General features: G+C 29.6%; 2 protein-coding genes across 2 annotated transcripts; both read right to left on the reverse strand.

Annotated features, from left to right (window-relative positions):
* Positions 1-1,777: 1,777 nt before the first annotated feature.
* Positions 1,778-5,657, reverse strand: LOC123300674 (apolipoprotein D-like). Its single transcript, XM_044883284.1, has 5 exons — positions 5,433-5,657; positions 4,266-4,488; positions 3,346-3,545; positions 3,087-3,273; positions 1,778-1,865 (listed from the first exon to the last, which is right to left on the reverse strand). Exons 1-5 carry the CDS (start codon positions 5,559-5,561, stop codon positions 1,780-1,782), a joined length of 825 nt encoding a protein of 274 aa, XP_044739219.1. The 5' UTR covers positions 5,562-5,657; the 3' UTR covers positions 1,778-1,779.
* A 3,353-nt stretch (positions 5,658-9,010) lies between these two features.
* LOC123300524 (apolipoprotein D-like) lies at positions 9,011-12,633 on the reverse strand. The gene is made up of 4 exons (XM_044883108.1): positions 12,391-12,633; positions 11,139-11,361; positions 10,549-10,700; positions 9,011-9,429 (listed from the first exon to the last, which is right to left on the reverse strand). Exons 1-4 carry the CDS (start codon positions 12,511-12,513, stop codon positions 9,100-9,102), a joined length of 828 nt encoding a protein of 275 aa, XP_044739043.1. The 5' UTR covers positions 12,514-12,633; the 3' UTR covers positions 9,011-9,099.
* Between the last annotated feature and the right edge of the window lie 1,056 nt (positions 12,634-13,689).

The raw sequence follows: 13,689 nt of genomic DNA on the forward strand, positions 1-13,689 counted from the left end.
AAACGTTATGTTATCACTTTTTGTGGGGCTCATGATATCCAATGCATAATTTCCATTAGCAGAATATCTATTAAATACTTCGAAAACGTAGTAAATTGGCATTTTAGCTTAGAAAATCAGGGTCGTATTCCAATCAAAAGGACAAATCAGGAGAAGAAAAGCCTGACAAATTTTTGCTTCTGTTTCTCATATAGCCAAAAAAAATTCTTTGAATAATGAAAGATGTGCGCCTTTAATGTTCATCTCAAAAAAATATAACAAAAGCTGTCTCATACTTATACCTATATATTATAAATGTGAAAGTCACATTGTTTGTTTGTTTGTTATGCTTTTACGCAAAAATTACAGAATGGATTTGAATGAAACTATACAATAATACAGCTCATATATCAGAATAACACTTAAGTTATACTTACTTTATGAAATACATTTTTTTTTTATTGAATTTAGTCTATGGCACGAGATATGAACGAGATATAATTCATGGCCACCTGTTCTTCACAAGACTATATAAAATTTTTTTTATTGGAGTATGTACATATTTCCTGTGTAAAACAATCCCTACCCCTATTTATGAGTGTTATGGAAGGAGAATAAGTGAGAGTAAAAGAGGTGGAGGCTATAACGCGGTGGTCTTTACTTGAAGCTCAGTCTAGCAAGTAAAACATACACATTTTAAAAGTGTTCGGAAAAGCGAAAAGGTATTCTTATAATAATTATATGATTTAAATCTGAAGTTATAAAAGGTGTTTAACCGACTCGATAGTCAGAGGTTTGAGGGGTTTCTTTCTTTTCTTTTAGAAATCGTAGCCTAATCCAACTCTTTCAAATGTATGTTTTTGAAAATTGATGTGTAGAAATTTATTATTTCTTCTAAAGATCTTGCGAACCACAAGTGGGACAGATGTCTCTGTTTCCTAAATATTCTTTGATTATCTTTTAAAATACATAAATAAAACGGGTATAAAATGCAACAGACGAATACATCGAAACAGTAATAGTTTCTTATTTGGTTACGGAACCCTTAAAAGGGGGATCATCGATGCGAACCAACGATCCTTTTGATATATGAATTAATTTAATTTTTAATTACGTTTTAAAAATAGATGTATCACGTTGACATGATTGGCTGACTAATTGCAATAATTTTCGCACATAGATAGATAATAGGAACAACTAGGAAAAACAAAACCAAAAAATTATCAGTTAGTTGACCTTTAAATGTTCTAGTTATTTTCGTTTCTTGACATATTGCGTTTACCCACGAAAAAAAATGAATATTAGAGAATCTCGAACTGGAATGGTCAAATCAAATATTAAAATAGATTTTAGATGTACGGCTTTTCTGTTAAAGTGCACAGATAAAGGTAAAAATCAATTTTTATTTACTACTAACATACTGTTGAAATAGACTGATATATGCATGCAAATGTTAATACACGAGCGTAAAACAATTGCCTAAAATTTACAAATTGTAATTTTAATTCAATGAAATATCGTTGAGCATCGAAACAAATGGGTATGTTTGTTTGAGCAATTTTCTTTGAGTCCTAATAAGCTTTATTGCCTTAAACTCTGTCATCACCGTTTTCAAACAAAATAATTTTGTTTAAAAATTTATACTTGAACCAATTTTCCTTGTTTCTGAACTACGAATTTAAAGTTATAAATATTTTGTAAATTTTCTAACACTGGTGGTATAAAAATAAATAAATGTTAAAAAGGCTTAATAAAAAATTTTATTATCACAAATCAAATAAAAAATATTTTGTACAATTTTTACAAAACGTAATTTCTAAAAAAATTATAGGCTCCTTTTAAATGATCATATAAAGATGCTGTTATTTTTCCCGAAAATTCAATACCTAAAACAAAATTGGAATAATTAGATATAAAAATCATCAATTAACTTTAAAATAAATCAGCATTTAATTTAATTCCTGAAAATATTAAAAAATTAAAAGTTTTCGATACATTACGTTGTGTTCAACTCGATCTATGATAGTTAGGACAAAAGTCTCGTCTACAATGTACAATTGTTTCAGTTAGGCGCGGAAAATTCTATTTACTTTCAGTGAAACAGAAGTCTCTGATCACCTCCGATTCTAAAACTCTCTGATCTTCTCCGTTACAAAAAATTCAACAATTCTAACTAAATAATATTTTTAATATTTCTGTTGGATCCAATTCGCAAAGTTTTGTAAGCACTGTATTAAAGAATTAATAGTCAAAGATATTTCCTAATTTGAAACGTCACAGCCAAACCTGACTTTGAATAGAATTCAAAGTCAGGTTTGGCTTTGATTAAAACTATTACATTCAATTTTGACTCCATGCCTTCCGAGGTTAATATTTTAACGTAGTCAATGACCAACATTGCATGTTCTTTTGTCCGTAGTTACACCCCTAATATCTTTGTTAAAATTTAATAACAAAGATGAATATGAATAATAATTGCATAAATAATCTTGAAGTTCAATCTTTTTGTTTTGCAAAATAACTTCCTCACGCATTATTAAATTAAGGTCTGCATGCATGTCCAAAATAATTTTCTTCGGGCAAATTAGTTATAGAATAGTATAATAACTGGATATAATCATGAATTGCTGATTAGATAAATTTTAAATTTATGGGAATGAAACTGTTGAATTGCCTAATTTTGTACCTCCCAAAAGGAGATTTTGGAAAAAATAGTTCGGATAAAATAGACTCGGAAAAAATAAACAGAAAAAATTTCTATAATAGTGTCCCATTTTTGAACGAAAGGGAAAAAACTTCAAAACCCAACCAACTCCTCTATAGTCGAAAAACTTAATCCAATCAACTAGTAATTACAAAAAATATTCCATTTACTACCCTTAAAACCCTAGCAATTTAGAAAGCATGTCATACTCAACCATTATCAGTGCGTAAACAGAGCGACATAATTATTTACATGATAAGAATCTCTTTAAGAACTTTCAAATTGAAATCTAAAAAAAAAAATCGTTCGTTTTCTATACTATTAAAAGCTTATACCAATAGTTGTTCAGTAAAAAATCTATTTAGAAAATTAAATTCATATTCCATAAGTTCAAAATATTTACCATCTCCAAGTTTATAACCAACTTTTCGTATAACATTCGCCGCTGATTTAGCTGTAAATGTTTGATCGTCAATTTTTATATTAACCAAATTATTTTCTGTGCCATTAAAATAATTTGGACAATTGGTTTGTGGAATTATACTTAAGTCATACGGATTGATACCATATTTCTTCATTAAATCCAAAATCTGAAAAAAGTATATCCACAAATCTTAATTCAAAAAATCTTTTAAAAGATTATATATCCACAAATCAAATACCTGATTTAATCGATCAGAATCAATTTCTTTTGTTCGAGAAAGAATTGTGGTGGATTGTCGATGTAAAAATGCAGTTTTTTGACACGTATGTAAAGCTGCAAATTCATAACGGTTATTTTTCGATAAAGAATTATCGGTGATTCCAAATGAATTGGATTCAGTTGCGTAGAAAACTATATACGAAGCATTACCAGCTACATCTAGAACAAATTCAAAGATTCGTAAAATACTAACTTTTGTTGCAAACCTTTTTCCAAAAAATAAATGAAACCAGCATCTGCTTTTCCTACTAATAGTCGGATAAAGGAATGCATAAAATAGTCATCCTTACGGAGTCCTCAATAACAGCTCCAATGATTCTTTTTGTATATTATTTAAAATCAGAAACATTTCAGAGGAAACATTTCAAATCTTCGTTTTTGAGTACACTACCTAACCGATTTTAAAAATTATTTTACCTATAGAATGCTTCAATATCAGCAAGTAACATGGGCTGTATCTTATATTCAAAAAAATTAAGGTTCCCCACCAAAACTAAAAATTCATTAAATAGTGAAACCGATATTTTCGAGTTCAGCACGTAACCTATTTTAAAAATTCTTTCACCCATAGAGTGCTACATTATCACCAATTAATATGGGTTGTATTTTATTTTCAAAAATTTACGGTTCCGTACCAAAAGTTAAAATCCATTTTTATTGTTATTAAGTTACAATATATTTTTTGTGGGAAAAAATCACACAAGAGTGATTTTTTTATATAAGTTGCACAAATATTGTTTTAACAATATAAATAACTGGCAGTTATCCACGTTGTAGCCTGATATAGAGGACTCTTGAGTAAAAACATTCATTGATGCGACTGTAAAAAGAAGACTCGCTTCTATTATTTTTTGTACTTCGATTCGCCTTTGTACTTACTCATTGGAAATCTAACAGCCATTAATGCTGGATTATATTGATCCAAAATATTCATACGCCCTTCATACTGATATAAATGGCTGACAGGGGTGTGACCCAAAACAAAGTGTTGACTGTATTGATCGACAAGAAATTCATTAGGATCATCGGTGCGGTTAAAATTGTAAACAAGACAATGACTTCCTGTTGCGGTTTTCCGGGGTATGTACCACGTACCTAAAAACTAGATAAAAAATTTCAATTTATTAAATTAGATATTGTTCAACCGCAACTCCATGCAAGCTGTAAATGTTTTATTTCGACAATTCTCAATTAACTACATCAACCCAAGTTTATTGAAAAGAGCTTCAAAATACATGTCACATCTAAAACAGTTCAGTTCAAGTTGTTAGACATCTGTTCCTACAGGTTTGAATGCTTTCCGTCAGTAAGATTTCAAAATCTCTGTAATTTAGCGGATTTTGCTCCGCACTATTCCATGAAATCATACACATTTTTTGAGGCGAACGACATGGAAACAAAATATTTTAGTTAAATCAGATCTCTCTGAAAATTACCAATTTCAATCATCTTATAATAGGACCTTAAACGGATGTTTTTAATTTCGAATTATTTTCGGAGATACAGTGAATTTTTTGAACGAAATTAGAATTGATCACTAACCTGAACTGCGAGCTTCAGTTGATTCAAAAGAAGGCAGGACAGCTCGGTTTACAGAAATAACTATGCAAGATATTGTATATGAAGTATATAAGAATATTATTACCCGAGTTACTCTGTATTTTTAAAATGTCAAAAAAATCATAAGAAAAATTTGACTAAAAAAATGTTATTCACTTTTTTTATCTAAGTTTAAAAATGCCTAAAATTTAGGATTCTAAATCAGAATACCCCCTCAAGATTAGTGAACCAGGTTGGGTCATGAAATTAGAATCAATTAGGCAAAATAATTAGATATTCCAATAGTTTGAGGAAAGGAGTATCTTCATGAATCGATAACAAAAGATTTATTTTTTTTGTGAACAAACAAACTTTATAACATTTACGTAAACAAAAATGCCTATCTGTGAGATGTTTTACGCAATTAAATTTCTAAAAATAAAGCTAGTTTTGATTCTTAAAGGGTCAAATATCATTGATTACTAAAAATTATAATAATATTATTACCTTTTCAATTTCAAAATTTGGTACAGGTTTAATAGTCGGACACGATCCAAATTTATAACTATGTCCATAACTAAATTGAATTAAATTAAAACACACAATAAACACGATAAATAATGAATTTTGATTCATTTTTAATTGAATTTAATTTTGTTTAAAGTCTAAACACTAAAAGTCATGTGTTTTAATGTTTACTACTAAAACTACTTTGAATAAATAAATGTCTAAAAAGATCAACTTCGTTTCCTGTCGTGTATAAATAAATATTTATTAATTAAATCATTATAATCAATTTCAGAGAATGTCCGATGTCCGTTTTTGAATATTTTTTCACATATTTTCAACTATAAAATTCAGAATATATAATCTATAAAATTATAGTTTAAATTAAGTTTTAGGAATAGATGTACCCGCAATAATAGCAAAAAATTATATTGCGTTTGAATATACTATTCTTTTTGATTTATTTTATTGACTTTTAATAGATTGAGTTATGTTGGAGTGACCTCTGTTTGATAATTCAAACCAATTAGAAAACAATCGTTCCTGAAAAATACAAAACAATACAAATTTTTTAACAATCGAATACAAACATTAAACAATTTTAGACAACACATATAAATGGTACCCAAAAGACCAAAAAAGGTGGTTATCTTGATTTTAAATTATACATATTAACATTATGGAAAAGCAACATTATGGCATTATTCAATTGTTGAAAATCATATAGGTACCCAAAATAAATTATGATCGTAAAAATTATGGTAACAAATTTCTAGAACTATGTGCCTTGCAACGCTGATGTGGGTGAGACGGAAAAAAGTGTACGGCATCGGCCGAACTTTTTATAGTTTATTATCTTGAAATATTAATTGTATTCTTAATGAGGTCATGGTCTTGTATCTGTAGTGCCCACTCCTCGCGTAGAAGGTCGTCATGAAAATTACCAAATTTGTGAAGTATCCCGCGTATCTACGTTATGCATATTCTACGTATCTACGCTCAACGGAAAAAATTTCCAATCTGTCTTTCGTGGCAAAAATCCTAGCCACCAATTTACCCATGAAATGTAAGAAATTGTGATGCAATTATCTCCAATGGAGAAAAATTATCCCAGAAGATGGTGTATTCTAATAATTTCTATAGAAATACTTTTGGATGTCTTTAAGTTATACTTTGCATAAAAATAACAAATAAGTAGCAATTGACTTTTCAACGGTTGTTCCTTTTCATATTAAATATAACTATCTTTTGGGGGTAATTTATTAAGATGTAAAATGATTCATTGCTGAATAAATTCCATTACGGGTTGGTGACTTAAACAAAGCGGAAAAAATGGTTTTGTTTATCTTGCATTTGGTTATGAGTCTAATGTAATTCTTGAGAAATTGATAACAAAGGTATTATGAGTCATACCTTTTCTGCTTATAAATTTGTAATTAGATACATTATTATTAATTCAGCAAAATTTTGTATTCAAATAACGACATAATGAAATGTTGATAAGCATTTACTTAATTAAAAATCGAATTACTAATAGCTATAGGCTATAACAGTTTTACGATATAGCAGTGGCGGATTTACCAATATGCTGAGCAGTCTGTAGCCTAAGGCGGCAATTTGGCTAAACAATTTTTTGTCTTACAGAAGTAAAAAAAAAAAAAAAACATTATTATATGCGCGGAACAAATAAAGCTATTTTGTTGGAAAAAATGTTTCCTAATGATATAGAAAGTGGCTTAGTTCAGGAATGCGTACACTATCAATATGTTATTTTTGCCTGAAAGCATTTTAACAAAACCAGATTCTGAATCATTAAAAAGTCTATTATCGTTCCTCGAAATTTTCTCGAAGAATTTTGTGAACATATCCAAACTTGGATATAACACTTCGCATGGCTCTATATGTACACCAGCGACAAATTGTTCGAGTGAGAGAAACTCTCTTGAAACTTCTGTGAATCTAAAATCTCGCAAAAAGAAATTGTTAAACATGCCATCATAAAATGGATATGTTAACAGATAATTTAATTAACAGCTAATTTAATCGAATGTTCATTATTTTGTGTAAGTATAGTATTAAAGCAAAAATCCTTACCCCAAACCATTAACAAAAACCCTTAGCTCATGAGAAAACGATCCTTTAATTCACAATCCTACTAATAACGAGAAAAACTTGATGTAACTATGACGTTAGAGCACAAATAATAAAATTGCAATTTCATTGGCTAAGAAAATATAATTAAGATGATTGTGACCTGGATTATTGAAATGTAGAGCTTAGTAGGGGCGGCAAAAATTAAATAGCCCCCTGCCGGAAAATGTATAAATCCGCAGCAAAAGTGTACGAGATACCAGCACAAAATCAAATAGTATAAGCAAGAAAGATTTAAACCAAACAGGTTTTTTAGATTTAAAAAATACAAATTCTAATTTCCGCTTTAGGAAATGTAGTTTTCACTAATAATGTAAAAACTTAAGATAAGACGAAAGTAATGAATATTTTAAGTTAAACTAACCAAGTGCTGATAAAATTTATGGAAGAAGATTGGACATACTCGTGCAATTTTCAAGCTAGGTCCTAGAAAAATAGACATTTTAAGGTTTATTTATTCTTTAAAATATCGGGATCATACTCTGATGAGCACCAATAGCCTTAGCTCTGACGCTGAGCATGTTAATCAAGGCAGTTTTTGCATTATTTAGGGTAGTAAGTACCCAAAAAACATTCAAATACAATTCACTTTTCGAGATATCTTGAGAACTTCCCCGAAAAATAAGCTTTTTGTGCAGGATTTTGCACTATATCTCAAAAAATACTCTAGAAATAAAATAAATATAGAATTACTCCAAACTAAAAACTTCCTGGATAGAATTTTAGACGATATAATATCTCAAGAAACTACTCACTCAATCGAAAAATGCAACTACAGATTTTCGTATTTTTTGGGTTCAAATCCTCCATTTACCAAATTCTGTCAAATTCCGAAACAAAAATTAAAAAAGTGGGAAAACTTTTTCGATTCCACTTTGGATAAAAGTCATTTTCTACAGTAATTTTAACTTTAAATATTGAAATTTTTTCTAAAGGATTCCGATTTGGATAAAGGTTATTTTCTATTGTAATTTTAACCTAAAATATTCAAAAATCAAATCCCTTTATGAGTGATTGGACACGTAGTTTCAAAGAGACCGACGAAAACAATCTACATCGAGCCATATACCTGATCAATTTCACTCGATATAATCAGAAACTTGCCGCTAGACCGTAAAATGAACCAGTTGCTGAATTTCTTCTCCAAAAATTATCTGGATTCGAACTTGAAATTGCGTTACATATGAATAAAATAACAAACTGTTTAAGATTAGACCTATATAAGAATGTTTTATAAATTCTCATTTTAGTTCTATATAAAGACTTTTCAAGGTCGAAAACATTTCCATTTTTGTTAAAATTCTGTAATTTATCCAAACTAGTTTTAGAAAACAACAAATTTAATAGAAATGAATCGTTTAAAGTTATGAAATAAATTACTGCTAAGGAAATACTTAATTTTTAACAATTTTTTTTATTAATTACTTAAAATTACATTTAACTATAATTAAAAGGTACACTTAATATCAAAAATAACAGATACATCTCTCTCCTCCATTTTCTAAATACAATATTTTCAAGGTAACCATTCGGCTTCACTTTTTGGATCACGATTTAAATTATTATTACGTTGTTCTTTTTGGTCTTCGCTGTCACCTTGTCGTTTTTGAATTTCATCGCTAACTTTATGGTAAATTTTCTTTACTCCACTACTAACATATTCGACGCCATCACCAATTTTTTCACCAGCTTTACGTACGACTTCTGCGGCACTATGTGCAGTGAATGTTTGATCATCGATATTAATATTTACACTGTCATTTTGTCCTGGTTTTGGACAATTTGTTTGCGTAATGATACTTAAATCGTATGGATCAACGTTGAAACTGGCTAAACGATTTCGTACCTGAAAAATAATATAGGCAATATTAATTACAAAGAAACGAAAAGGTTGATTAAAATGTAAAACCAATGTTTGACTTAGGCAAAATTTTTCTAGGCGGTCATATAAAATGTCGTTTTGGGGGGATTTATAATAGATCATGAGGATGAAAAAATTTTAAATATGTGCAATCAACGCATTTAAAACTAGATATAGACATACAAAACGCAATAAAAAAATTTTAAACCCGGTAAAATCCGTCATTGAGCATAAATAATTTTCGCATGGAAAATTTTTGCAGGATCCCGTTTAAAAAATGCTCCTGAACGCAAAAGTGCAGGTTGCCGGTGGGTTACCCGGTAGGATTTTGCCTGGATCTATTAGGATTGAATATAAACATGCAAAACAGGTCAAATTAACCCAGGTCAAGTTGAATTGACCAACTTTGGTTTAATTTATCACAAACTATTCATTTGGTTGAAGAAAAAATTTAATTTTTGTCCTTTTCACAAAACATTAAGGAAAGTATTTTCTTTCGAATCAATGACCAAAGTACATTACGCAAAAAAGGTTAATAGGGAATATATATATATATATTTTTTTTTTTGCTTTAATAAAAGCTTAGTAGTAAAACAAAAAACAGAGAAAAATTATTTTTCGAATAACTATAAAAGCAACCATCATAAAAGCCATCAAAGATTTGTTTGCATCTCTTTCTAGCAACATAGAATTTAGCATGGAGTTCTTATAGCAAACTATAGTATATGACGTAGTATTTGACGTCATATACTGTGTTTGTCCAGTCTCTCTGTCTAGTATCTTTCTTATTAATTGTTTTAAATGCTTATATCATCCGCATTTCTTGATCCAATTTAATTTTAATGTCACTTTTTGCCACCTCTCTTCTTCTTGCCACGGTATTTTCATACTTTGTTAAGAAATGCGAAACAAAAACCATCTATATTCCTTATTTTACACCAGGTGAAAGTTAAACAAGCACATACCCAGTGAAATATTTTTTTCACTCGAGTGGCTACTAATAGACAACTGGCATTTCAGCATATTTTTAACAAGTGCGAGGCGAGTTATCTCTTTGTGAATAATATTTTCCGTGAAACACAGATTTAAACAGAAAAATCATACCTTGTCAACATAATTTTTATCAAGTGTTTTTTCCCGTGATAAAATTGTAGCCGATTGACGATGAGCGAAAGCTAATTTTTGGCATGTAAATATTCCAGCGTATGTATTGTAATCGGTTCCAAGGATTGTGTATGTTGCTGTTCCTGCAACGCCTAAAAAAATTATTTTTTACATTAGTTCAATAATGCAAATAACATTTAAGAAATTTGGACACGGAGGAAATTTGTCTTATTTACTCATAAGGCAAATGTCTTTTTGGGGCAGACTTACTAACAAGGATATGATTATATAGTTTTGGTAAATTTTAAATTATATTTTCAAAAAGTTTAAACTTTGAAAAATGACAAAAAATGCTTCTTCGATATTTGCACGTTTAGAGTCGGCTCCGCTTGCCAAATCCTAGCTCCTATCCTACTAGAATCATATTAAAATTTATGTATTATTTTAGGAAGGTCTTTCACTTATGAAAGTTATAAATAATAAATAAATCTAAGTACCCTAAAAACGTACAAATTTATTTTTATTAAATTAAATCTGAAAGGAAGATGTAAATTATCTAATAAAATAAATATCTGTTACGTGATACTTACTTAATGGAAATCGTACGGTCATCTTTCCTGGTACAGCTGGTTCCGGAATAGTTAATAATCCTTTATAATGATATTCATGCTCTAATGGTGTTAATCCTAATGCAAAATGTTGGCTAACTTGTTCGATAGCATATTCACCAGGCTCTTCGGTTTTTGTGAAATTATAAATTATACAATTACTTGCTGTTGATGTTTTTTGGATGACATACCAAACACCAAGCATCTAAAAACAAACAAATATTTGTATGAGGCTATTTTTATTCAAGATTATATGTTCCTTAAGCCTTAATTTTTGTAATGACTTTGTTTACAATAAAGTTCATAGACTTTTATATACAAATCTTGGCTAGGTACTTATTTACTCGTTGAAATTAATGTACAGTCCGAGAGCCCCGCTGTAGGGATGCTAGCTATCCATGATCAGAGCTGATTTTAAAAAAAAATTCAAATAAGAGGAGCCAAGTAGGAACGCAAGCAGTGGGGTCTGTCTGTTAATAATCGAAGCCCTTGACTTGTATGACTTTTACGGCCATGTTAATTATACTTGCAATAAAATAATCAACTTCTTTGCTCGAATTTTATTATATTTTGAGTCTTATACTCGTTATGAGTTACTCATTTCATTTTTATCCCTAAAATTACCAATAATTGTGTATGGCATATTTATTTTCGAAAAGTTAGTGCTCAGAAAAATTACAGTCAATTAACAGACCATCAGAATTTAAAGTATATTCATTACCATTTGGAAGATATACAGTTAAATTTTTTTATTGACAACCAGGAAATCCAAAGATTCCTGGTCTGGGTGCGTTCTTTTCAATTCTCCATTCCCGTGGCGAAAAAAAGGCTAGAGACATAATTCATAAGTGATAATTTACTTTCTTTATATTTATAGGCAATTTTATTACAGAAATGATATATAAATTACATAATGAACAAAATTAAATCTGAATATTATTTCTCTAGCCTGTTTTTTCCTAAGCGGTACATTCTTAGACCGCTAGTTTAAAAGAATTAGGTAGATATTGTGTGGACAGGAAAAAACAGGTAAGAAAAATATCTAAAATATAAGATATATTCGATATGTATTGGTCTAAAAATGTATGCCGTTTGTTTCATTAAGAAGTAAATATTATTATTTAATAAAAAAAAGGAAGTTTATAGTACAAAAAAAGGAAATTTTTTATATTATATTTTCAACGGGATTTTTCCTAGGCGCTAATTATTATACAATACAAGTATTATTATTTACCTTATTCATGTCAAAACCTTGCATAGGTTCGACAACAGGACATGCACCCAAATGATATGTGTGACCATGACAATTATTAGCCGCTATTGTTAATCCAACAATTAAAATAATTAATTGCCTCATTTTCACACAATTAATCGCACTTGTGTAACTCACAAACTAAAACTGACTCTCTCTCACTGTTAACAAACTGTTCGCTGTATCACTTGATTATGTAAAATGACTTAACAAAGAACTACTATGTTGAATTTATAATATAAATTAAAAATTAAAAATTTTTTAATTTATTTTAAGAAGAAACCTTATGATTAATACGCTGCGCTGCGCAGAACTATACAAACGTAACAGTTTTGTTTAATAATAAATAAATGAATGATTCATCAATTTAATGTTAAATAACTTGGTAAAATGTTTTTATTACCATTTATGAAATATGATTATTGTATGTTTTGAGATTTCCTTCCATAATAAGAATATTTTCTATTAGATCTATTCTATTATTGTTTTAAAAATAGTAAATAGAGTACAGTGTGGTGTCTAAAAGATGTACACTGATGCTAAATGCTCTCTGCTATGTGTATCTACTACGAAATGTCTATAGGCATACCAACGGTTAGGTTAGGTTATATTGGCTGTCCACGAAGGGCGCACTTAGGCTATAGAGCCAATTAGGATACCATGTATGTTTTTTATCAAGTTTTCCGCTGATAATTTCATTTATCAGCTCCTCAATATTTTGAGAGGCTGAGTGCACCTCCTTTATGCATATACCATGCACTACACCATCTTATCACAACTATTAATTAAATTATTTTTTGTTGTGACGTTGGAAAACGATCCCGCTGCACAAGGCATACCGCGAACAGAATTAGTTACGCTTTAACTAACTGAGCCACTAGGATTGTCATATACCAAACGGTTGCTTGCCTATAAAAATTCAATTTTCGTTAGTGTAAAAGAATAGACCCCTTCTATTTTATTCTATTCTATTCTATTCTAAAAGACACCGCATCTCAATAAACACGAAACGATCTACAATTTTTAACTATAAACAGGCCGAGTAACTCCTTAGAAAAGATACAATAAAGCTGATATTTTGAGGATCTTTTTGTCCCAATCAAATTAAGCTGTAACGAAGTTTTATGAAAATTAGAGTAAATCCTTTTGGAACCAAGTCCGATGTTAGGGGCTATCCAACAATTAGCCCCCGTCTCTGTATTAGGTTTTCACATTTTTAAAACCCCCTCCCCCCGATGTGTCGTCAAATATTTTTCAAGTTTATATTCAGAAATAATTAAA

The sequence above is a fragment of the Chrysoperla carnea genome, chromosome 5 (assembly GCF_905475395.1).
Source record: "Chrysoperla carnea chromosome 5, inChrCarn1.1, whole genome shotgun sequence".
Lineage (NCBI taxonomy): Eukaryota > Metazoa > Arthropoda > Insecta > Neuroptera > Chrysopidae > Chrysoperla > Chrysoperla carnea.